This window comes from Botryllus schlosseri, chromosome 2 (genome assembly GCF_051294905.1).
Source record: "Botryllus schlosseri isolate E-star chromosome 2, Bs_hap1, whole genome shotgun sequence".
Classification (NCBI taxonomy): Eukaryota; Metazoa; Chordata; class Ascidiacea; order Stolidobranchia; family Styelidae; genus Botryllus; species Botryllus schlosseri.
Window position 1 is genome coordinate 25,124,727 of NC_137237.1, and position 24,613 is coordinate 25,149,339.

The following is a 24,613-nucleotide window of genomic DNA, read 5'->3' on the forward strand; positions in this document are numbered from 1 at the left end:
GCACCGCAAACGCAGAATGTTATATTTGAATGTGGTCGCTTGCTGAATCAAGTGGTCCAGAAAGGCGCCATTGTTGTCCTGGCCTGGGTACCGGGGCATGCTGATATCGGTGGTAATGAGTTAGCTGATAAATTGGCTTGGCAAGCTGCCAGAACAAATATCGAAAATTCCCCTTCTCACACGCTTCCAGACAAAATTAGCCACGCTGAGGCGAAAGCCAAAGTACGTCAATACTGTAGAGCGACCTGGAACGTCGAATATCAACGAAATGAGCGTGGAGGTCACTATCGAAATTTCCATAGATCATTGACTGATGGCCACTTTCCATCGATGCATCGACATAGGCTTTACGAACGAATAATATTTCGGCTTCGTTCAGGCCATTGCCGCCTGAAAGCGCATTTATATAAAATTGGATGTAGCGACACCGACCTATGCGACCATTGTAAAGTACCTGAAACAGTCGGAGCATTTTTTGCTGCACTGCAATCGATATGATTTTCATCGGAACTTTTTAATCGACAGGGCGTGCGAGCTCAAAATCACTGCAACACTCGAAAATCTGCTGATCATCCCCGAAATGTTATCCCATGTTGCAGAATTTGTTATATCTTGTGGCACTTACTTGTAAATCGGTTATTGCCCATATTTTGGTAAATCGCTCATTCTAGTCCGTGACGCACCTGGCCTTACAGGCGAAAAGCGTCACTCATCTTTTCATCAATAATAATAATAGCACTCGTTCATTTCAAATCGAAGGAGCGGATTTTCAAGACACGAGCATTCGAGCACGTTTTCAAGAAATGCAGTTGAAGAATTCGCTTTGAAATAATAGATGTCATCATCATCATCATCATCATCATTGGTTTATTAGCAATTTTATCAGTTCAATAGGGGAGATGTGGTACCGATGGATCAAAAATCGGAAAATGATCGCTGGCCCTGAAATGTTCAGCCGAAAACAACAGATCTTTTGCTGGCTCAGCACTTTGATACAAGCTCTACCTATCGCGCACATATACATGAATATCCGCCTTTTCAAAAAATATTTATGGGCGTTCAAAATTTGTTGCTCGAACGTGTCATCGGTCCCCACCAGGTGGGTCCAATGACACACGACCCGGGGACCTATGACACATATACCCTAAAGAACTCAAATGTGACTACTTTTCTTGCTCAGTATTTTAATCTAAGCTACAGCAAGCCAAAGAAGAATGTTTGGTCGCAACTGTCAAAAAATAGAATAAATATTAACTCAAATGTTGTCATAAAATCACGTTTCGATTTAGGCTCGGACTTATAAATTTGAGGGTACATACATATTGTCCGAAAATCGACAGTGTGACTTCCAAATACCTCGTTATAGCGATAAAACATCATATGCAATTATTACATAAAGATTTTCTGTACGTAGACATGTTTCATTTGTTTCATGATTAGTATGCTTGATTATTTTGCTTGATTTGGCTATTGTATCATCGGTCCCCACCCTACGAATTTTATACATGAATCGAAAAAAAGTCCACTCAAGGAAAGTACTGAAAAAAATAATAGGTGCCATTATATATAGCCTGATACAAGTCCTACACTTCACAATAAAAATGATTGCTGGTTTGTTCGTGTTGAAGGTTACAAAGAAAAATGTATATGTCGATATAAATTTAGTTTACACCCCCTAAAACAAAAATCATCTGTGAGAGACCCCATTGCTGGCGCACGTCGAATTTTTTTGTATGTGAGGAAAGATTTTGCCAGCATGCAATTGTAGACAAGTTCACGGAGTGTAATCATGGAATTATCATAGAGAATTTTCAAAGTATTTTCGGTCCCAGTGATCCATCGGTACCACATCTCCCCTACACCACAAAAAATGCGATACAATGAAAGAAAGGAAGATGTCGAAGCGACTAGGTTGTCGATGGAATCTGACACCCACCTTGGCCTAGGCGATGTAAAGAGGAGGCATGCACATTGCACACTGAATGAAAGTAAAGAAGATAGTATAGAAAAAGAAAGCGACAAGAAATAGGGCGGCATGTTATGGATAGGTCAGTCGTGGTCCGGTAATCTTGAGGATGGACTGTATTTATTTAGTAGTAATTGCTTGTATTTCGACTTGAATAGGGACATGCTCGTCGACTGTTGGATGGCCGGCGGGATACTGTTCCACACATCAGGTCCGGCATATTTGATAGAGCGATGATCTTTTCGGTCGATCATATGATATTTGGACGACGTGGACGCGCGTGTGTTGTACTTGTGCGCTTTTGATTCAGAGGTAAAGAAGTCATTGAAATATTCGGGGCAACGACCGCAGTGAAACTGATACATAAACTTGGCGATTTCTAGTTTCCGCATATCTTCTATGATTAGGACGCCGAATCTCTTCAGCAGCGACTTATTGGATGGGCAGCCAGGCCCCTTTGGGGCCCTAGCTATGATTCGGAGTACTTTATGCTGTAGTTTCTGCAGTGGCTTGAGTGCAGTTTTACTGGCAGCCCCCCAACAGAGGATGCCATAATGTAACTTCGATTGGATTAAGGATTTAAAGAGTATCAGAAGAACCCATGCTGGCATGAAGCGCCCATCACAACATGAATAGTAGGCTATGATCTTATTTTCATGAAAAGTTATTTTATTGGTGTTTATCACTGAGCCTAGAGTTATCACTTGCACGAGACAGATAACGATTGCATGATAATTGAGCTAAATTTGAACTGAATCTTCGTGAGGGTCCGCATGGTCCGTGACGGTCCGAAAGGGGTCCGCGAAGACAAAAAGGTTGAGAACCACTGTTCTAAGCCAATGCGGATGGTAGGCTATCTGTTTGAAAGACTTCTCCAAATCGCCAAATTCCCCACCTATGAGTGTGAAATTCCACCAAGGTCGGAAGCCTCTGCCTGGAACGGTCGTAAATACTCATCCCCAATGATGGATTTTGCATTATCTTCGTTTACTTTTCATTCAGTGTGCAGGTGCACTGTGCAGTGCATGTCTCCTCTTTACATCGCTTAGGCCCGGGTGGGTGTCTTATTTCAAAGACTACTCCAAGTCGTTCTGTCAACCTCCTATCTTTTCATTGTATCGCAGTCTCGTGGTGTTTTGAATTAATGAACATTATTAAGAAACTGAACACTGAACAGATATATGTGACGAAGATTGTCTATTAATTTTAAAAAATTGTTGCATATATGACATATTGCCTATTGGTCTGTGCCTTACGGTCATTTATATCGTGCAAGAAATGGACCACGGACAATATTGGCGTACAACAAAAGATACTGCAGGAAATAAGATTTTAGCACTATGAGAAGAGACAATCAAGGCTCATAAATCACAAATGAAAGCAATGGCAGTCTATCTGTCCGAATTGATATCGTCTCACTACTGTCCACCACCGCCCACTAGAGGATACAATTATTCCTCGCATGTTATACAAGCGCCTGGAACTGGAGCAGTACTGGGCGCGAGTCGTGCATCTATCAGGTACGCTTGTTGAATAAGTGGCTCTCACATGCAAACAAATACCCAGTAATGGCTAGAATCCTGCAAATGTAAAATGAGGAATGAACCTCAAATCTTTAGTCGATACAATAAATATCGAAAATCGAAGTATGGTCGCTGGAAATTCGTGTCACTTCGAATGTGCATGTCGAAAACATATAAATTGATGCTTCAAACTCAAATCTATATTCATTCCTCGTTGAAAAATATGCGTTCGTGTATGATATATAAATTATATATCATTGCTCTGAGCTGACTGCGTCTTCAGTCTGACGTCAACGATGCTGGCTAAATTCTACGCGGATTTATTTAATGTTTCGTCTGTAAACTATACGTCAGCGGAAAAGAGAAGATATGCCGCGAACGGCGATATGGGCGTCGAGCGAATATCCAGTGATTTTCACACGGAGTTTGTTGTGTCGCCGGGAAGTGTTATCGAAGGGGTATAAATGAGCCCTAAAGTTGAACATTCTAGATGGTCAATGTTCATCATAAATAAAAATATATGCCTGCATGCAACGACCAAGAACATGAAAACTTGCTATGCGCCAAATGCCCGTTCCTATGTTCATTGCTTCTGTTACCCAACACATACTAGGCGAAATATGTTTGTCTGTAAGGAGATTCGCAAAATTCGGTTCATTTTCTTCGTTTTTCTTTGTATGTTGTCGATGCGAATGACTTAGGTTTCCACGCAGGCAGAAAGCTCGTGATTTGACAATGTAGCCTACTTTACAATGAGTTTTCAAAGCGAATCCGAACTATTTGACTATGACAACTTCGAATAAAAGAAAAACTGATTACTATACTACTATATATGAAACGTGCCATTGGATATATCAAATATCATAAAAAAATTAACTTTGTTGGTAGGATTTCCAAATGTAAACGGCTTTGAAGCTCGTTATGACAGAGCTTGTATCATCATCATCATAGGGTGATTATGAAATCATCAGTTTCAATGCGATTAGGTTCCTGCAAGTCAAGAAATAATTGTGTAACCGCGAAATCATTGTTTTTATTTACAAGATAACTTCTGGTTCGTTTTATTGTAAATTCATCATTTCATAACATCACTAGGTTGCGATAATGACAAGATAGGAACAGCTATTAATAAATAATCTGTTTTGACTCTCCGCCATTATGGGAAGTATTTGAGCTTGGATTTACTGAAAGAACACCAAAACATTTCAGCACTTTTGGTACTGCATCGTTGGTCCTATTATATATTGAAATTTCTATACTAGTCAAAATGTGAATTTACTGATCGATGTAAGATTGTAATAAGCTGCGTAGACTATAGTATAAGTGTATTCGATTTGTTTTGATTGGTGTCGTCAATTGAACATTTCTATATGGTAAAAATTGAATGAATGATGGTAATTGAACGACCAGAATTTCCACTAGCAATTTCCACGGCGGGGACCGGCTCTTTGATAATCAGGATTCAGGAATAGATGTCAGAGCAGTTGACTACGTTGTCCTCAATCAACCACTCGTTCTTGTCTCGGGAACTTTGCTGTAATATTGTTCGCATTAGTCATTCCAACGCACGCGTTATTATTGGTCAAATGAAACAATTATAGCGCATATATCGGTAGGAAAGGAACGAATTAATTTAGGATCTCCATGTCCAACGCATCAGCATCTTATTATGGTTTCGTTTCATGGATACTGGATAGCCTATTTAGTTTTACCCATATTGACGAAACTACCAAGATACGAACATGATACTTTATTATTCAGTTCTACCCATGTACAAGAGCCGATAATTCGATATGAATTAAACAGCATGAGCTCACGTGAATTGCGGAATGAAATCAACAAAACATTCCGCTACAGCAGTGCCAATTTAACAAATGAGATTATATGCATAACACTTCACCCACGATAGAATGTAATCTATTCCGTCTCTTGAACGGATATCCAAGAAGCACAAAGATATAACGACACTGCCTAGAATCCAAATCATGCATTATTATTTTTATCACTATTTCGAAATGTAAATCGATAGAATAGTGATATCGATGGAATGAAATTGTGAGTAGGAGTCGGTTAGGCGTAATAATCAAACAACCACCTTTGGCGGATAAATGGAAGAACACGTAAAAGGAGTCATGCACGCAGAATGAGAAGGATAGAAAGATAGCATGAAATGGCGGAGTAATGAACTGAAGGGGCACGTGTCGGTACGAAGTAAAGGCGAACTCTATCTCAATATGTAAAAAACGTTATGAGGGATCTCGCGTGCTGTTGACCTTTGACCTACTTTTGATTTTGCGGCGGCGATACTAGCACAATTCGGATTTTATTATCATAACTTAGTTTAGGATGAGGTTTGTTACGCGTGATCCCAGGTTACAGTAGCATCGTCGTTTAGAGCATGCATTTTTTCTATATACGACACAGTCCTCATTATACATGCCATTATGAACAGTGACCACCATGAACGTTGTCGTTTATCACAAGCGGTCGGTCTGATCATTCAGTAAAGCTAGTTGCAGTCTGTTATCAACAGCGCACTATTATTTTAATGTTCATAATTCGACTGTGTTTAACTTCGTAACCATTTTAATGGGCATGGTAAACGTTTCTGATTAGTTCGATACGATATAATTTTTCCGATTATAATATTTTCGAATTCTACATTGATTTGTATTTTTGACATTTAACCGATCATAGAATCGACGTATGTGTTACTGATCCCAGATTTACGAATCTGTAAATAGTTATTTACTGAAAGCATGGCTGAGGGAACCTTTTTGAAATTTTCGCCGTACCATGGGCGACTTGCTTGAAAATTAATATTTTGAGCGCTGTGTTTACAAAAAAAATTTTCGAGAGTGAGTACTTGTGGGTACTGAACCGTAACATATCATACATACATAATTTCAAAGCTATCAACATGACAATGAGACACTTGTTTATTGTTTGTTGTTCCGCAATCAGTATTACTTCTGTCAATCAATCCAGTATAACATCTTAGCAATTATAACAAAAAAAATCCGAATATTCTCCTACATTGTAACTGCAAAAGTCGAACTGGATGTCAGCAGCAGTTGGCATGAGTTGTCAAACCAACAACCGAAATTTGAGGCATAAAACTGTAAAGGTTTATGATGACGATGAGGTAGAGGATGAAATTGATGGAAAGCGAACATTTGATGTTCTGGAAAAGATAAAATCCGAAAAGTGAGTGCAATTGACTGCTATTGAAGAAAATTATATTCTATAACTATGGTACCATGTCTTCTGTTGACAATACTTTGGTCAAGCATGTTTTATTAAGAAAGCTACAATTTGATAGATATAGAAATTTACTGATTACTCAAATACTGTAGCTCGTTCGTTTAAAACACCAGTGACATGGCAATCATATTCTTTAAGGTATGATGCAGACTGTATACTGGAACTGTCTTCTGAAGAATTTTCATTCAAATACATCCAGCGTAATGGGTTTTATAGCCCGATACGTTTCAAGGAAAAAGAGCATCTTGGTAAGTTTCGAAATTTTCCTTGCTCTGACTGATAATAACGATTTGATACGGTATAGGTATTTCCATCCATTAGCGGAATCAGTTGTTAATTTAAGTTATATTTGGTATAATATCTATTAGAAATCCTATATTTAAGCAATGCTTGAGCTTGATGGGTTTAATGGGTTGTATGATTGATTTACACTTGCAATGCAGTCTGCTCCATATATTGAAGAGCCATCCAATACTGTCTGAAAGAGACCTTCAACTTCTGATAGGCTTCATTGATTAAAACTGATTGTTGAGTATTTTGGTTTTGAGCTTTTCATCTGTTAAATTGGGCAATTGCCAATTGTTTTATATTAGTCTCACATCTGGCATTGACTATGATATAGATAGTTGGCCTACATAGGTACTGTAAACCAAATGTGAAATGTGTATCACTGAATATTTTGAGGGAGGCTGGGAAGGTCACAGAAAGGTCTCTGAACGTAGACATATTTACATACATACATACATACATGCATCGCTATTGTTATTTTCAGGCTTACACGTTCCAGACTCGGAGAAATTCGGAATCTTGGATGTGCAAAATCATGTTGGAGCAAAAAGAGTATTGGATGTGATGGAGTGTGTCACACAAAGGGCTATGGAAATGACCATGAAAGATTTCGCAGCGTACTTTGAGGTAATGCGGGAATTCATTTCCCACTCATATACTTGAACAGTATTATGTAGGCCAATACTCCCAGTGAAAATAGCCCTGCAAGGTTTGTTGTGCTAACAAATCACATCCTATATCGTAGTAAGGGCCAAAGGAAAATGTATATAAAAATGAAAGGTAGAAAAATTCGACCATTCAAGTACTGCAGTCGCCTGTGAATTATTTCGCGATTCGAGTATTCTTGAATGTTTTTGCCGTAGGTCTATTTGATATTCTGTTATTTCAATCTCCCTATCCTATGATGATTTCATGTTACTTCGCTGTTCCCCAAGTACAAACAGTGTAATTTTTTTTCAGTCTATTACGTTGAAATATGGTCAGTATGGGCATCATTGGTCATCGTCATGGAATGTTTTCTTCCGCTGGCCCTCTATAATTCTTTTTGTGGTTACGAACAGCAAGTGTAGAAAATCACATATGTGGTTCTGTTAATGTCAAAATTCCGCAATTATGATTTTTACTCACTATTTTTGATAGATATCTCATGAGTAAACCCAATGGCCTACCAATAATATCGTGTCTGAATTGAGTTCTAGAAACAGAATTGAAGCAAAAATCCCTAATATCTTTCTTCATTTGACAGGGCAATGACAGAAAGAGAATATACAATGTTATATCGCTTGAGTTTTCGCAAACTAGACTCGCACCCCTCGTCAGAAGACCATCGGTTGTCGATAAAATGGATTGGATAGACCTCGCCTGGCCGCCCCATCTGAAATGCGAACAGAGTGAACAGACCAACAAAATGTCCAACATGAAATATCCAAAGGTATTTATTTTGCTCGTCTTCGTTGCCCGTGTTCTATGCCAATGCTTGAAAGATCTCATATATTCCTATTGCCTGTACCTGTATACCTAATATTGTCCATTTGCACCAGCAGTGTTGGCTATTGTCATATATAGATTTCAAGATATTGCCACTAAATCCATCACAGTTGCAGTGGAAAAAGAAGTGTACCGCATGCCAAGCTATACATTTCTAAATCCGCTCAACTTTTTTTCTTTACAATCATGATTGCTGCTCCAAGTTTTCAGCACTTTGACTTTATTTCCAATATTATCTCGAGCATTGCAAAACAGTTCACCATGGTCAAACTTTCTTGAATTCAGCACATCAATAATGTGTGTCTCAAGATATCTAATGACGAATTCAAAGTATGAGGAATTTCCCTGTATGCTTTAACGCACTGATTTCCGTTCAAGGTTCAAAAGTACTGCTTGATGTCGGTCGGTGGATGTTACACGGACTTCCATGTCGATTTTGGCGGCACCTCGGTCTGGTATCATATATTAAAGGCAAGCATTTTGATTCTTTGCTGTTGTACTGTATTTCAAAGGTCCCCCTTTTACAACTGTGCAGTATAATTACGTTGTGCTAATATCTTGCATAGCATAGTTTCAAGAGAGTTCAATCTGATCCATCCCAAGAGTTCTAGAGCGCTGCTTTTCTTTTCAAGCTGCGCCATCATGAAACAATGTCCTAAAACAGTGAAGTATGGTGGTGAGACTTCTTCAACTCCTTCGACCGCCTTGTGGCAAAAGTTTTCGAGAGCTCACATTGACATACCGGTGATTTTATAGGGGCAAAAAATCTTCTGGCTCATTCCGCCGACAAATAAGAACCTGGACATGTATGAACGTTGGACCATGTCCGGCAAGCAGGGGGACCTTTTCTTCGGCGATCTGGTGGACAAGTGTCAGAGGGTGCACTTGGACACGGGCGACTCGCTGATGATTCCGAGCGGGTGGATTCACGCCGTTTACACTCCCGTCGACTCCATCGTGTTCGGAGGAAACTTCCTGCATTCGTTCAACATCCCGATGCAGCTACGTGTCGCCCAGCTTGAAGAGAGACTTCATGTGCCGCCGCGGTTCCGTTTCCCATACTTTCAAGAGGTAAGTAGGCCTGTAGCTCTTGGAGGTTAATAAGAAGTGTTCCACGGTATCGTAATTAGGCTACTTGCATACAAGATGCAGGCATAATTGCGCCATCTGTGATAGGGAAAAAGGCGTTTATCTGCAGATGAATATCTGTAGCGAAGTCCCATCGTTTATTTTCATAGCTCATTTCGCATATATCGTAAACTGCCGGTTGTACTACTTCAAATTCATCAAATCAATGATTGTTTTAGCCATTGTCGATCTTGACCGTTGGTCGTGTTTGAATTCAGGTGTTGTGGTACACCATCGAACGATATATTTGCAATCTGACCGGGCAATCGTTTTTGACGGAAGAATATCAACGGCGTTCCATGCTCGTGAATAAGCAGCAACACGACGAAAATCCTGACGGAGCAAATGATGACATTGCAGGAATTGCCATCCAGGTAGTTAATGTATCCCCGTCGGGTTGGAAAATGTACACTTTGTTTTGAGAATCGTTGCTACTGATTCGAAATATGGTAAATTATTGGAATCGAATTTTGTTCGGAATTAATTTTATATTTTAGTCTAGTCGGCATAGTGCAGGGGTGTGGAACCTGTTGAGTACCATGGGCCGCATGAATCGCGTAAAAATCAGGTGGGCCAGGCTATCTGTTCATCTTCATTTTCCATTTTCAAAGGCCCTTCCTCGTTTTTCCCTTTTTCCAGATTGCAAAAACTAGGAACAGATTAAATGACAGCATACGGAACGATCCAACAATTTGACATTGCGGTTATACGTTTACATTCACGTCGATGCTAACATCATGTGTACAGTGAATAATTTTTTACTGAAGAGACACCAAGTGGCTGTATATCAGAGTATATATATATACAATAATACTTCATATTCAGGTTTACGGAGTGAAATTGACTCTAACAAAATTAATTTGCACTAATGCTTGAAAAAAGGGATTACATCGATATGACCACGTTCAAGAGACATGGTGATCAAGTCACGAAATCATGTCACAGGCCATAAGGAAAAAAATTTGGCCCATGGGGACATCATCTCCAACATAGTAGATCACATCGTATTTCAGCACTATATAGTGAAGGATATAGCCACTGGTACCACCTATTAGGCTAAAAAATTCTTCTAGCTTTGAGTTCCGAGATATTTTTCCGTCTTAGAAAAAGGAACACGTGCACCTGACGTCGTACGAACTGAAAGGCTTGCAGCACCTTGTGGAGTCTCTCGAAAGGCTGCCGAAAAGCAAGAAGTTTATACCAATTGGTATCGAAAACCCGTTTGGATTGTTGACGGCTGCGAAGCAAATGATATTCGACCATTTGGGGGACGATTCCGAACTGGCTGTCACGGGCGAAGAGATAGCTCATTGGCCGAAGCCGACTCGCAATTTGAAAAGGTACGATTTGACGGCCAAATGGTCTGACAATATTATACAAGGCGTTGAAATATAATAACAAAGAATATAATACCAATTCTACGTCACATTAAAGATAATTTTGCCCTTTATCGACCATACCTATTTCATTGCACTTTGTGACAATGCTGTGAGTTGATAACGACTTGACAGATATGAGATTTCTACTGGAGTGCTTAGCTTTTACTTACTAAGTCACTTAGCTTTTACTACCTTTTGGTATTCTGCGAAACGACCAATCGAGGTTTAGAGCCGTCAACAGTGGAAAATTGCATCGAAAGTAGAATACTCCTTGATAAATTACATCTTAGTGGCGAGGAGGGTATAAATTCAGTACTCGAAAGCAACATTTCTCACTACTTGACTCGAATCATTAGAATTATTTCTCAAGTCGGGGTCATTGTGGCCAATGTTCCCTCTAATTTTTGACGGGTCTGCTCACGCTCACCAACTCACTGCGCAGACCCTTTGAAAACAGTGCGTAACGACTAAAAAAAAGGTCATCACTACAGATTTTTTGTGCGCAACTTGGATTTTCTGTGCGCAGAGACCGCGAAAGTACTGCGCATTTGCGCACGTGTGCAGCTCAGAGGGAACATTGATTGTGGCCAACCCTAGTTGGTAGTTTACTACTATATCTAGGAATAGTTATCGTCAATCAAGCCATATGCCAGAAGAGGAGTATTTCAAGTCCGTATCCGGTACTGACTGCAAAACCTTCTTGTGAAGTAGCATGAAAATTGTAAATAATGTGTAATGTCCAAGGTAAATGCAGATCCAGCATAAAAAGTCTTGAATCCAAATCCGATCACAATCAGGCTAACATCTTCAAATTCCGTTTCTCCAAGTCCGAATCCCTGCTGATCTCTGCATCTATGGTATTACCAGGATGGTCTGAATTTGGCTGTATTCAAGTGTTTGACCATAGGAGAAATCGTTATTGCAGGTCTCGCTCGGAAGAGGTGAAGACCGTCCGCAGGTCCACGTCTTCGTCATCTAGAGTGCGAAGGGTCAGATGTAAGCAATGCGAGGCTTGCGTGCGAGGTGACTGCGGCGAATGCGTCTATTGCAAGGACATGAAGAAATTCGGTGGGCCAGGAACAATGAAGCAGTCTTGCTTGCTCAGGAGGTAGGAGATGCTTGGAGGTTTTTGCGGGTTACGTTACTGGCTGAGATTTTAATGATATGAAAAGCAGGACGCTGTCACTTGCTCGCAAATATGTATATCAATACCTCGATATTAGGTGTGTTGTCTAGTATTTGTTGCTAAAGCCAGGTTGACTCGCTAGGAGTCACATGTTACTAATAACAACGGGGATGCAATCTGCTTGGCGATATTTGAATGCGACAAACCGCTGATTGCTGATGTACGGTGAATTGCGGTATTAATTGCATTTGAATTAAGAGAGTTTTCTTTTATGGAACAAAAATGTTAGAAATGCACTGGTTGATGCAGAATTTCTTCATTTCATCACTGTTAAAGGGACCACAGTCGTAATTTCAAAAAACAGAAGTACCGAGTCAACATTGTGTGTATAGTTTGGTCAAGATATTTCTAAATATCGTTTTCGTGCCACAACTCAAATATTGCTCGTTCAGGTTCATGTGCAACCTGCTGCCCACCAAAAGTTCCAGTTTGTAGATAGCAGTGCAGCCCCTGGATTCTGATTTCGCTTGCAGTGTGGTACATTTTAGCTAATCTCAATTAGGTCAAGCGAAAGGACAAAAGCACTATAAATCAATAAAATTTGGACCTTCGGAATGAATATTATTGACTAAAGGGATTTGATTACCGGGAATTTTTCGTGCCTCGCACTGTTCAGTTCAGGCGTTACAAATTCTCGAAGAAATTCTACTCCGATGTGGAATTGCATCGTTGGCCTAACCGTCACAGTTACTGATTCCTAATGACACGACGGGTCTTGCGCTACTAGAAACCCGAGTGCGACCCGTAGTTTCACCCCAGTGCCTAAATCGAGCCCGTTTATCGAAAAGGTTCCGCCCCCTGATGTAAAAACATACAAAGTTAGGTAACAGATTAATCAATTTAAATTACTTCAATATAGCAACAAACAATATATTGATAATCATATTACGTCACAACAAAATTCTTTCTATATTCCGAATTTGGTTAACCACATTTTCTGACGTTCGCTCCCGATGAGAGTTAGTCGAAAAGTTTCGAGCGGAATATATTCTGCAATATGAAGGTGGTATTTGTTGCTATATTGAAGTTCTGTTCTTCTTCAAGCCCATAAAGATTACTCTGCGAGCCACACGGAAAGTCGTAACACAGTGAAGCCAAATATGTTTTCACGCAAATCGTAAATTCACACGTGCCCTACATTTTCCCAAGCTGTTTTGTCAAATTCGAACCCATGTCTCTTTTCCGTCATATCTACGTTGTTCAGATGTACCAACCCGTTGCTGCCTTCGACGGTACGCCCCGACGGGGATGCTTCGGTGATGGAAACGCCACCGCTGCCGCCGGAAGTCCCGCCCGCGGAAGACGAAGACGGAACGCCGGTGATAAAGAAATGCAAGTTGTCCCGGTACCGAAACACGGAAAACGGAACGTCTAAGACGCCCAAGATCGAAAAAGTTAAAATGAGTAAAGTGAGTTGATCGGTTTACGTCCATGATATTGTTGCCGTATACGCACCGACTCATGATATACACACACGCGATCTGTGCATCTGCATCTGCGTACCATGAGTGCATGATTGGCGTATGCCGCTGGACATGGAACGTTCGGAAATGGCCTTGTGAGGCTTTCTATGTCCTGCGTCCATAATATCCCGAAAATACTGTGCGCCAAGCTGGGAAACCACGCATACCGGTCTTACTGATCAGGTCTTTGGTCTGACCCGGCCGGGGATTGAACCCACGCTCTGCCATTACGCTATCTTGTCGAAGATACGAAGGTGTCGGAACGACTTGGAGTAGTCTTGGTAATCAGACACCCAACTGCATGCATGCACACTAAATGAAAAGTGACAGAAGGTAACATAAAAGGACAAGCGACAAACATGAGGTATCAGATCGCGGTCCAATAATCTCGAGGGCTGACCAGTATTTATACAGTAGAGTCTGCTTGTATTTTGACTTAACGGATCGCCGTCAAAATAACGCATGCGAGCTAACACAACACAATCGTGCTTGCACTGCACGGCAGGGCTGTAATGACTTGAGCCGGACTCGGATGCAATACTCCTTTGACTCGAGTCAATTTCTTGAAAATCAAAAATGACCCGTCTCAACTCAAGTCGATTTGCGTATGGCCTCGACTTGTACTCGAGTCATTGCGCATGACGCGATCAAGTCATATGACTCACGAAACTATATATTACTACATTCAAGTCTTGTGTATCAGGAGCGGCACTTGAAAAATAGGTGCAGCAACCCAATTTTATCTGTATGAATAGACATGTTAAGGATGATGAAATGGATATATTATAAAGACGAGGCCTTGATATCACCCAGGATTTTCTCATAACTGATTCGAGACCGTCTTCAACTCAATAATGAACATTGCACTCTGACTTGGACTCGGTGCTGAAGTGAAAATGACTCGACTTGACTGGAGTCCAAACTATAACAGTAATATTGACTTGTGACTTGGTTATAACCCTGTTGCACGGCGATCAGACTGCTACAATTGTTTTGTTACATTTATTTTAAAAAGTATCGAAAAAGTGAAATTGGGTTGAATAATGTAATTTCCTGAATGTCGGAGCACGATACTTCTGCAAATTTTGTCAAGAACACAAAGCCACTGTTGCGTTCCGGTTTTATCGCAGGATCAATCTCCTTTGGTGCCCCGTGTCACCGTGCCTCGTATCAGAAAGTCCGAGATGATGAAGCACGCGGTTCGACCGTCTCCTTTCAATGAAGACGACGACTTGCCCATTGCAAAAGACGACGATAATGAAAAAGATGACGCCACTGTCGATAAAGATGCCTGGATGCAGGTGTGATATCCTTTCGTTATCGTTATATTGAACCCGCTAATTTCAATGGATGTAATCATTATGACCGTGGATTCTGATAATTTGTTACGATTTGTCAGTATGATGAAAGTAGCTGTTGGTGCAACTCGAGTAGAAGCAGAGTAGAAGCACTGGTAATCTCGACCCCAACACTAATACAATTAGCTAATTCCAAGACAAATCTTGACTGCTTTAAGAGAAAGCCAACATGTTTACAAAGCATTCCATTAATGTTGATGAATTGCATATGAATATTCAATATTTTCAAGATGCATCTCTTCGTCCTGCGTAGAATGGCTGATGATGCAGCAAATAGCTGCACTTTCAAGACCAAACCTTTTTTGGCCTGACGCGTGGCCTATATCACCAGCTTTGTCACGGCGATTTCACTCGTAAAAATGCTGCAAATGCATCTAAAAACTGCTTTTTACTTGACAAAATTTATAGTGAGTAACGACACAAATTTTGGGGTTAGAAACTGTTTAAAACCGGAAGTCTAAACTCTATAAAACTGATGCTGCACGACTGCAGCAAGTCGTGTGCCGGCAGTTAACGCTGAACTGGCAAAAATTGACGTAGTGGTTGTCTATTTGTAATTGAGTTGAAATGTATGACATTACTTCTATTTCCATTTCAGTAGCAATGCTGACTGCCTTTTGACCGCTTATTTGTACTTGAGTAACAATGTGGAATACTTTCACCACTTCTGGTTATAAAACACCGCTAGGACGTGTCACTTTGGTCTAAACCAGTGGTTCCCAAACCATTTCGACTCCTCGCCCCTTTATCAAGCTCAACATCGCTACCCTAAACACCAGAGGTTATCAGTAGGGCGATTTTTTTTAACGTGTCGAAAAAAGTCAAAATTGGGTCAAAATTGTAGCTTTAGGTCAAAATTGTTTACAAAGTCAAACATTTTTTGACCTCTGCATTTCGTTTGTATCGTAGATTTTGCGCTATCGGTGGGTGAACTCATCATTTGATATTTTACAGCGTGTAGCCTACTTTATAGGCCTACCGTTGTAAACGGCCCATCGTCTGCTCATTGTGAAGCATAAACGGTCAAATGAAACAAATAGTGACATGGTTTTATGTTCAACGTACCGCAATATCCTAACTGAAGCAAGACTGCTTGGACATTGCATGGTTCTTATATCAAGAAGCGCAAGCTGAAAAATTGTGATATAGACACCATTGTCTGAATGAAGCAACACGTGTATCACCAGCAGTGTGCACACAACTTCAGTGTTGTCAGCCAACAACTGCTGCTGTTGTACGTTCTTTCTCCGTTCTTGGCAAGCTACGTAGTAAGGACAGACACTTTCTACCCGAGAATGGAGGAAATCATCTTTCGTTGTACTACAACAAATTCAAATTATTACCACCATAATACCGTACGTAATGTAACTACTGGAATTCTTCATAGGGTCAGATTTCATTAAAATACTATTTTTTTCATGTAAAAATTTGTCAGTTTTTGTGCCAAAAACGTTTTTTTTCAGGCCAATCTACTTTGTAAGGACAGACAGTTCTAACCAGAAATGAAGATAAGTTGTACAATTTTAACATTATGTGCGAAAACACCTAATTTGCATACGTGTGGTCAAAAATTGGTCAAATTTCAGTTTTTTTAGGTCAAAATCTTCCGTTTTTTAGGTAAAAAAAAATCGCCCTACTCATCAGTAATCTTATCCTGCTTTTTCGTAGCATTCAAGTAGGTTGCATACACTTATTGAAATAGCTTTGCTTGTCTTCTACTTCAACGGAACTACTGATCTAAACTTTCATTCTGTCCGTAGTCGTTATGATGGTGACCTTGTCAAAATCAGGCCCAAAACGTGGGTTTGTTTACGACAGATTTTAAAGCGCCTGCCTCAACAAGATTTATGCCGCTGCATGCGCGTCTGCGCCGCCTTTCTTAAATTGTGCTCGCACCCATCCCTCTGGAAAAGCGTCGACCTATCCGAATCCCCTATCTCGGCCGACGCCCTGCGCTGCATCGTACGCCGACAGCCCCAATCCATCGACCTCACCAGAAGCTACGTGTCGTCAGATCAGCTGGACTGGCTCTTGAAGCGTTGCCCGGGCTTGCGCAGTTTGAACTTGACCGGAAACTCGTGGCCGCTGGTATCCGCGATATCGTCTGCGGCGTGTCCACCGCTGGTCACTCTAAACTTGTCGTGGGTTTCTGGGTTGACAGATTCGTTACTGAAGCAGCTGATGGCGGCTCCTAGAGACGCAAGGCCCGGGCAGCAGATCACGCACACCAGGCTTAGATACCTGCGGCACCTTTATCTCAACGGAACTGACGCGACTAACGCAGGCGTGTCTTTGCTTCCTGTAGAGTTACCGCACCTGGAGTCTGTGGACTTGAGTTACTGCAGCGTTTCGGATAAGGCAGTCCGATGTTTGGTCTCTGCGGCTAACGATGGCGCGTGCCCAGGTCTACACACGATCGTGGCCAGGAGCTGTCCGGACATCACAGCCAAGTCGCTGAAACATATAACCGAATTCCGCAACTTGCACAAGGTGGACTTTAGCGACTGTTGTCAGATTACAGAGAAGGATTGCTTGGACTCTCTGAACAAGCATTGCTCGAAACGCTTGAAGATGTTAGAAGTGGGTTTGATGGTCGTGGCGCATGATACGCTCGTCTGAGTACGGCTGCCGGTAGGTGCAGACCACTGCCTTGTTTACTATCCTGCCCGTTGCGCTGAGAGCTGTAATTTTCGGAAAACAGTGTGCATTTCATATATGGCCCGAGGTGTCTTGTACAGCACAATCTGTTATCGTTCTTTTCGTGTATTATGTGACGCTCCTGCATTGTTTTCTTTTCCGGTTGCCCGTTTGTAAGCGTCGACACATTCAATTTTTTAATATAGTATCTTCGGACTCTGAGATTCTTGCAGTTGGTGGTGGTCCGGTTTATAACGACCAGATAGTGTAATGATGGAGATTCCGGCATCATGATCGGTAGGACGTCGGTTCCATCACTGGAGGGATCAGAGCAAAGACGTGGTCATTAAAACTTATCTGTGCAGAATTGTACAAATGTACAAACTACTCGGTTAGTTGACGGTCATCGGCTAACTAACTAGCGTTTTTTTTGCGCAGTTGTAGTTGCAGATTTCGAAAAGTGAGTAGTTCTAGTTGCGCATTTTGAAGAGAGAGAGAGAGAGAATCTTTATTCGTATACATTACACATCAGCATCACACTACAAAAATGTAACAGTGAAATGCGACATGCAAGGTAGACAGGAGGCTCGATATGACAAAGTCTTCAGAGCCGAGCCACCCAGGACAGGAGCAATATTCAGTCGATAGATCCAGTAGTTTGTACAAGTTTGTATATGTTGCTTCCGCTTGGTGCTTCGATAGCATGGAGAGGTGGTGCAAGACTTGGAAAGTCACTCAAGACCATTTCTACACCTTCCTTGTCCACTGGCATATGATCACGCACGCATGGTATGCATGTGTAAAATGCACAGATCGCGTGTATGTGTACACTGTACAGTACAGAGCGTAGGGTTGTTATACGTCCGGAATTTCCCTGTTCAGACTGCGTCCGGGAGGAATTTCTAAAATATGCCTACATGTCCGGGATTTTGAAGGCTTAACGTAGGCTCATAATTTATTCGTAAATCAACATTATAACATCATTTTTGGGAAGATCTATGCCACATGAAATTTTTCTTCGCGCTGGGCGCGATTTACTTTCACATTTATTGATTTTGATATGGGGACTACCACCCTCGCAAAAACTGCAATAACAATAAATGAAAATAACCTTCATTTACTGAAATAAGCCTAATTGCAATCGCAATTCTAGGAGAACGGTATATTCCTAGAGACGGTTAAGGCCGTTTAAATGCTTTATTTAGAGATAGTGTTTCTAAACGTGGGGGTCGTTTGCCTTTATTATGTGGTTCGCGAAGATGTTGAACGTAATCAACATCGTCATGTAGCATCTTTACGGTCGGTGGTCATCATAATTAGAACATTCATTCCGTACCAATGATCTATATCAGTGGTTCTCAACCGGGGGTCCATACTTATCGCTATGAGGAAGGATGCAGTTTATTTACGTCTGTACCATCCGTGTGCCCTGACGAAGGAACCGTTGGCTTATCGAGTGAACACCGCCAGTTTTTCCCAGAGCTGTACCCAGAGGTGGTCAGTAACGAAGTACTTCTACTTTTTGAAGTACTTGAAGTAGATCTTGCCTACTCATGCTACTTTGTAAGTAGTTAAGATTTTACACTACTTCTACTTCTACTTGACAGTTTTCAGTTTTGTAGGCAAAGATAAGCGTAGAATACCTACTTACTTACTCGTGAACCACCACTCCTACTTCTGCTTGAGTAGAAATTTCGGCGTTACTTCTACTTCTACTTGAGTAGCGACGGTGACTACTTTGACCACCTCTGGTACCAAGTCACTAGGTTCTGAGTGACAAGTCAATCTCACTTTTCTAGTTTTGACTCGAGTCAAGTCGAGTCATTTTCGATATACCACCGAGTCAATTCCGAATCCAAGTCAGCTAGTAGAGGGTCGAGTCCGAGTCATAGTGTTTTGACCCGAGTTCAAGTCATTATGTTCGATTTTCAGTTAATTCCGGTTAACCCACTTTTTCAACTCTGCTCGAATGATATAGAATGGCTCGCATTCATAATATCGTAATTTTCCTCAGCCTTAACAGTTTCTGGCCTTATTGTCGAAGTATGAGGACTGATAGACGAATCGGGGCCGTAACAGCACTTCGTCAGCCTCCCCCAAAACGTTGGTCTTAGGCCCCCCATAGGGTGATAAACCGAACTTGCGGTGAGGTGTGTTTCAAAAGGTAGGACCCCTCAATAATGATTAAACATCTTCTGGCGTAACTTCAATAATGATACATCTTCTGGTAGGAACGAAACAGCACTGTGTCAGATCCCCCCCAAATGGGTCTTAGGCTCCCATAGGGTGATAAACCGACCCCCTCACGTTGTGCGCTTTTGCCACGAAAGTAGCTGTAGCTGTAGGCTACTGTTTAGTGAGCCAGCGACAAGAGCGAAAACTTTCGATAATTCATGATCAAATCGGTCAATAAGATCGGGAATTGCATATATATTGTTATCAATTTATTGTCCTCTCTGCTCACGTTATCAGATTTGCCGGCAGAGCTGAGTAAGGTGTTTTGGAAACTGTAGGGCCAGTAAAAAATAATTAAACATCTTCAGGCGGGCGGACCCGTTGGCATCATGACTTCGTTACATGATGTTGTTTCGTGACCTCTTGTCAGGGTTGTAATGACTCGAGTCACGATTTTCTGATGACTCGACTTGACTCGAGTCATTTTCTCAAAATACGGAAATGACTCGACGACTCGAGTAAATCTGTGTATTGACTCGACTTGGACTCGAGTCATTGCGCTTGACTCGAACCAAGTCATATGACTCGAGACTCAGACGGCCAAGACCGACATTTCATTGCAATTTCGAAGAATAGTAAAGGAGCCACACTATTGGGATTTTGTCTATTGGTACTGGTACTTGAGAATGCGACCAGAAAGTATTAAAAGTGAGGAAAATTAGAATATTATAAATTCTAAACATTCGATATCACCAAACAGAGTTATAAAAAGTGGGTTTAACAAGACTTTAACTGGAAACTAACTGAGCAGTCAACACAAAGACTTGGACTCGGACTCATCCTCTTCTTACTGACTTGGACCCGGACTTGACTCGGTGGTGAATTGAAAATGACTGGACTTGACTCGAGTCAGAACTGTAAAAGTGAGATTGACTTGTGACTCGAAGCCTTGTGATTTGGTTACAACCCTGCCTCCTGTCTGCTATAACAAAAAAAATATAGAATCGTCCAAATGTACTAAACTAAAAGACGCACACGATTTCAAATTGGTATTTCTTCACTGGTATATATCATTTTTTCCTGCGGGATGGTATTTGTCTTCTGAGGTTCAGATCGCAAAGACAGTAACATTCGGCGCCAGTCATTTAGGTGCCTTTGGACAATTAAGCCTATATGTGTTTTGTATATATAACGAAGTTTTCGGTCACCGTAAGGGCAGTCCTTTTCGGCCAAGGTTTTCGCGCTGCCGATCTTTCTGTCACACTTCTTGGAGACGCATGTAATATGTCCTGAATCGTACAGTTATATGTCTTGGTGCGTTGTGGCGCGGTAATGGTCAACGCCGATATGATATCTTGCGTGTTTTTTTTGGGGAAAGAGTACCAAATAATCAAGACATTTGACAACTTGAAATCGCGCTCGTCGCGAATTTTTTTTTTTAAAGTTGCATAAATTTTCAAAAAATAATCTGTAATTTATGCTAATTCACGAAATAATTTTGGGCCCCCTTCGAGCTCGCCCCCCCCCAATTGGGGGGTTTGGGGTGCGGCAGTTACGGTCCTGAGACGAATTACAAAGGATGTTAGGAAAGCCGCGGATACGGATAACCCGGCCGGTGTGTGAGAATCCATCGCCTGCGATCGCAAGAGCCGCTGAGTGCTCTCCGATCGCGCACTCTCCTTGAATTCGTCACCCTTACGGGTTCCTGTCTTGATTAGGCTACTATGAGCAATCTGCGACGCAGGCAATTGTGCAGGCCAGAGCATCGGGCGTTTTCGCAAGACGTGAGGTGGTTCCTTTGCTGGTCGTGGTATGAGTATTGAGTAGGCTATCATTGTGAAGGCCTTTTGGACGTATGCATTTCAGTTACCTCGTAGGTTATACTACGACAAGTAGCCTATAGGGCAATTCTTAGTACAGATGGCAGTGGTTCTCAAAGCATGTGTCAATAATCGTCAGCTTATATTTTCATCTGCCCAACGCATTCACACATTGTACAATGCGATATACAAGACACAATGCGATGTATTAAACAGATAGGATGCCAAAACGACCAGTGTCGGTCTCTTGATTTGGCATCCATATCGGCCAGGTGCCCGATGTCACAATCTTTTCGATGTTAATTTTTATTAGTCTGTCCTTTTAGTCGCTCTTACTTTTCTTTCATTCTTCATCGGGTCTTTTTTACTCGCGGGACGAGGAGACCAGAATAGCCTTCGATGACGGGCCACCTGCGTACGTGGCGCCAACGTCACCTCATCCGCGTCAGCGGTGTCTTACAAAAGCCTGGAGGTGGGCCGTGCTATAAGTCGGCAGTCACGGAAAATAAAAAAGAATATCGGCCTGGTGTAAATGTCCATCGTAGTCGACAAACACCATGAATACCACAAAACAAACAAAGCTCACTACTATGCTATCTCCCCTTCAAGAAGGGTTAACAAGAAACAACTTCACCATTTGCCGAATTTCTTCCTGAGATCTCTTGGCATGTCGTACATTTCTAATTCCACATTGTTATCTACTATAGCCAGTAATTAAGTGACACGAGCAAAAAACCCGTTACTACAATATCACCTGATCATAAAATGTGTACCCATTACCCACCCTGTATTACGCAAGCTGGCATATTGTGAAGTAAGATTTGTCTGCGCGGGTACGCAAGGGAGAAAGAAGTGCCAATTTGCACATGCACAGCCCTGTTGTTTAGTGTCATTGCGTGGTTTTGTAAAGTCATTGGATAGCGATAACTTCAATGGGTTTATGAGCTTGAAAATTTCCTGCAAGAAGTCATTGAATATAAAAAATCTGGAAACCATTATGGATGTTTCTACAATTGTAGGCTACATCTAGCGCATGCTAATTGGAGCTTTTAAAGTGAACCGGAATCTGCTTGTCCCATACATCAATCCCTGCTCGTTTAAATGAAGGGAATCTTCTATCAGAGTGGAACATGACGTAGGCTAATGATTCTGACTGAAGATGTAAGAGTATGATATCAAAACCATAAAGAAATAATAAGGTTGTGTAATTCCTTTGACATATAGAACAATGACAAATAATTTACATTTTAAATCAGTGGTTGACCACCGGTCTGTGGTAAGTTTCCTGCCGGCACAAGCCTACAGGTCCGCAAGGTCAAAGGTTGAGAGTCACTTGCTTAAATATAGTTGTAGTGGAAAGATTGAGATTGAATCAAGATTTCCATGTCTTGAAAAATCACTGACAGTTTACTAGAACCCGTCACGTGACAAAAATTTGAATGGAGCTCAATTTGAAATAGCCAGTTTATATTCAGCCAATGTACCTAACTGCATATATATGTTTTTGAGCTATCACGGAAAGAGATCATCGATCGGTCAGCATTACTAATTTTAAAAAACGTGCGTGTCTCATAGCGACGATTACCAGAGAACCCGTCCCTTGGAGAACCCGTCCCTACCAACTCGGCCCTCGGAGAACCCGGCCCTTGGAGAACCCGGCCCTCGGGAAATTTTGCATATCAAGCACGCGTGGTCTACTTGTGGTATTCACGGTGTTTTTCGACTACTCTGGACCTCGGTGAATGCGGCCCTCGAACAATTTTAAATCAAAATGCAATAAATGTGTACCCGGCCCTCGGGAAATTTTGTATTCACCGGCAACCCTAACCCTAATATCCTACCCCAACCCTAATATCCCCCTCCCCCAACCCTAATATCCCACCTCCGGCAACCCTAATATCCCACCCCCGGCAACCCTAATATCCCACCCCCGGCAACCCTAATATCCCACCTCCACCAACCCTAATATCCCACCTCCGGCAACCCTAATATCCCACCTCCACCAACCCTAATATCCCACCCCCGGCAACCCTAATATCCTAACCCTAACATCCTACCCCAACCCTAATATCCCCCTCCCCCAACCCTAATATCCCACCTCCGGCAACCCTAATATCCCACCCCCGGCAACCCTAATATCCCACCTCCACCAACCCTAATATCCCACCCCCGGCAACCCTAATATCCTAACCCTAACCCTAATATCCTACCCCAACCCTAATATCCCCCTCCCCCAACCCTAATATCCCACCTCCGGCAACCCTAATATCCCACCCCCGGCAACCCTAATATCCTAACCCTAACCCTAATATCCTACCCCAACCCTAATATCCCCCTCCCCCAACCCTAATATCCTACCTCCGGCAACCCTAATATCCCACCCCCGGCAACCCTAATATCCCCCTCCCCCAACCCTAATATCCCACCTCCGGCAACCCTAATATCCCACCTCCACCAACCCTAATATCCCACCCCCGGCAACCCTAATATCCCACCTCCACCAACCCTAATATCCCACCCCCGGCAACCCTAATATCCCACCCCCGGCAACCCTAATATCCCACCCCCGGCAACCCTAATATCGATATGTGAACGTCGCGTTCTCTCCCGCGCTTGGCGCTTGCGCAATCCGTGATCACGTGATCTGATCACGCCGTGACTGCGTTACCTACGCATGCCCTGACCTCCTTACAAGACCGACAAATCAGTTGATAATAACATTATTACTTTATTAATTCATATTAATACTTGTGAATACACCTAATTTCTAAATTTCCCGAGAAATTCACCGAGGGACGGGTTCTCCAAGGGCCGGGTTCTCCGAGGGCCGAGTTGGTAGGGACGGGTTCTCCAAGGGACGGGTTCTCCGGCAACCATAGCGACTATTAGAGTTGCTTGACTGTCCTCGGGAAACAAGTACCTTCATGAGCATAAAAAT

General features: G+C 42.0%; 1 protein-coding gene across 1 annotated transcript; it reads left to right on the top strand.

Annotated features, from left to right (window-relative positions):
• Window positions 1–3,841: 3,841 nt before the first annotated feature.
• On the top strand, window positions 3,842–17,902 carry LOC145434288 (lysine-specific demethylase 2A-like). The gene is made up of 12 exons (XM_080311654.1): window positions 3,842–6,696; window positions 6,892–7,001; window positions 7,526–7,668; window positions 8,288–8,473; window positions 8,908–9,000; window positions 9,286–9,600; window positions 9,876–10,031; window positions 10,762–10,997; window positions 11,962–12,144; window positions 13,427–13,631; window positions 14,816–14,986; window positions 16,862–17,902. The coding sequence occupies exons 1-12, from the start codon at window positions 6,551–6,553 to the stop codon at window positions 17,660–17,662; spliced, it is 2,745 nt and encodes a 914-aa protein (XP_080167780.1). The 5' UTR covers window positions 3,842–6,550; the 3' UTR covers window positions 17,663–17,902.
• The last annotated feature ends 6,711 nt before the right edge of the window (window positions 17,903–24,613 follow it).

What these genes read in the sequence shown, in the direction of transcription:
- LOC145434288 (XM_080311654.1), top strand. Translation starts at nt 6,551, where the DNA reads ATGTCAGCAGCAGTTGGCATGAGTTGTCAAACCAACAACCGAAATTTG. An exon ending in TTGCAGGAATTGCCATCCAG is followed by an intron (nt 10,032 to 10,761) that starts GTAGTTAATGTA and finishes TTTCCGTCTTAG; the next exon opens with AAAAAGGAACACGTGCACCT. An exon ending in ATAAAGATGCCTGGATGCAG is followed by an intron (nt 14,987 to 16,861) that starts GTGTGATATCCT and finishes TGTTTACGACAG; the next exon opens with ATTTTAAAGCGCCTGCCTCA.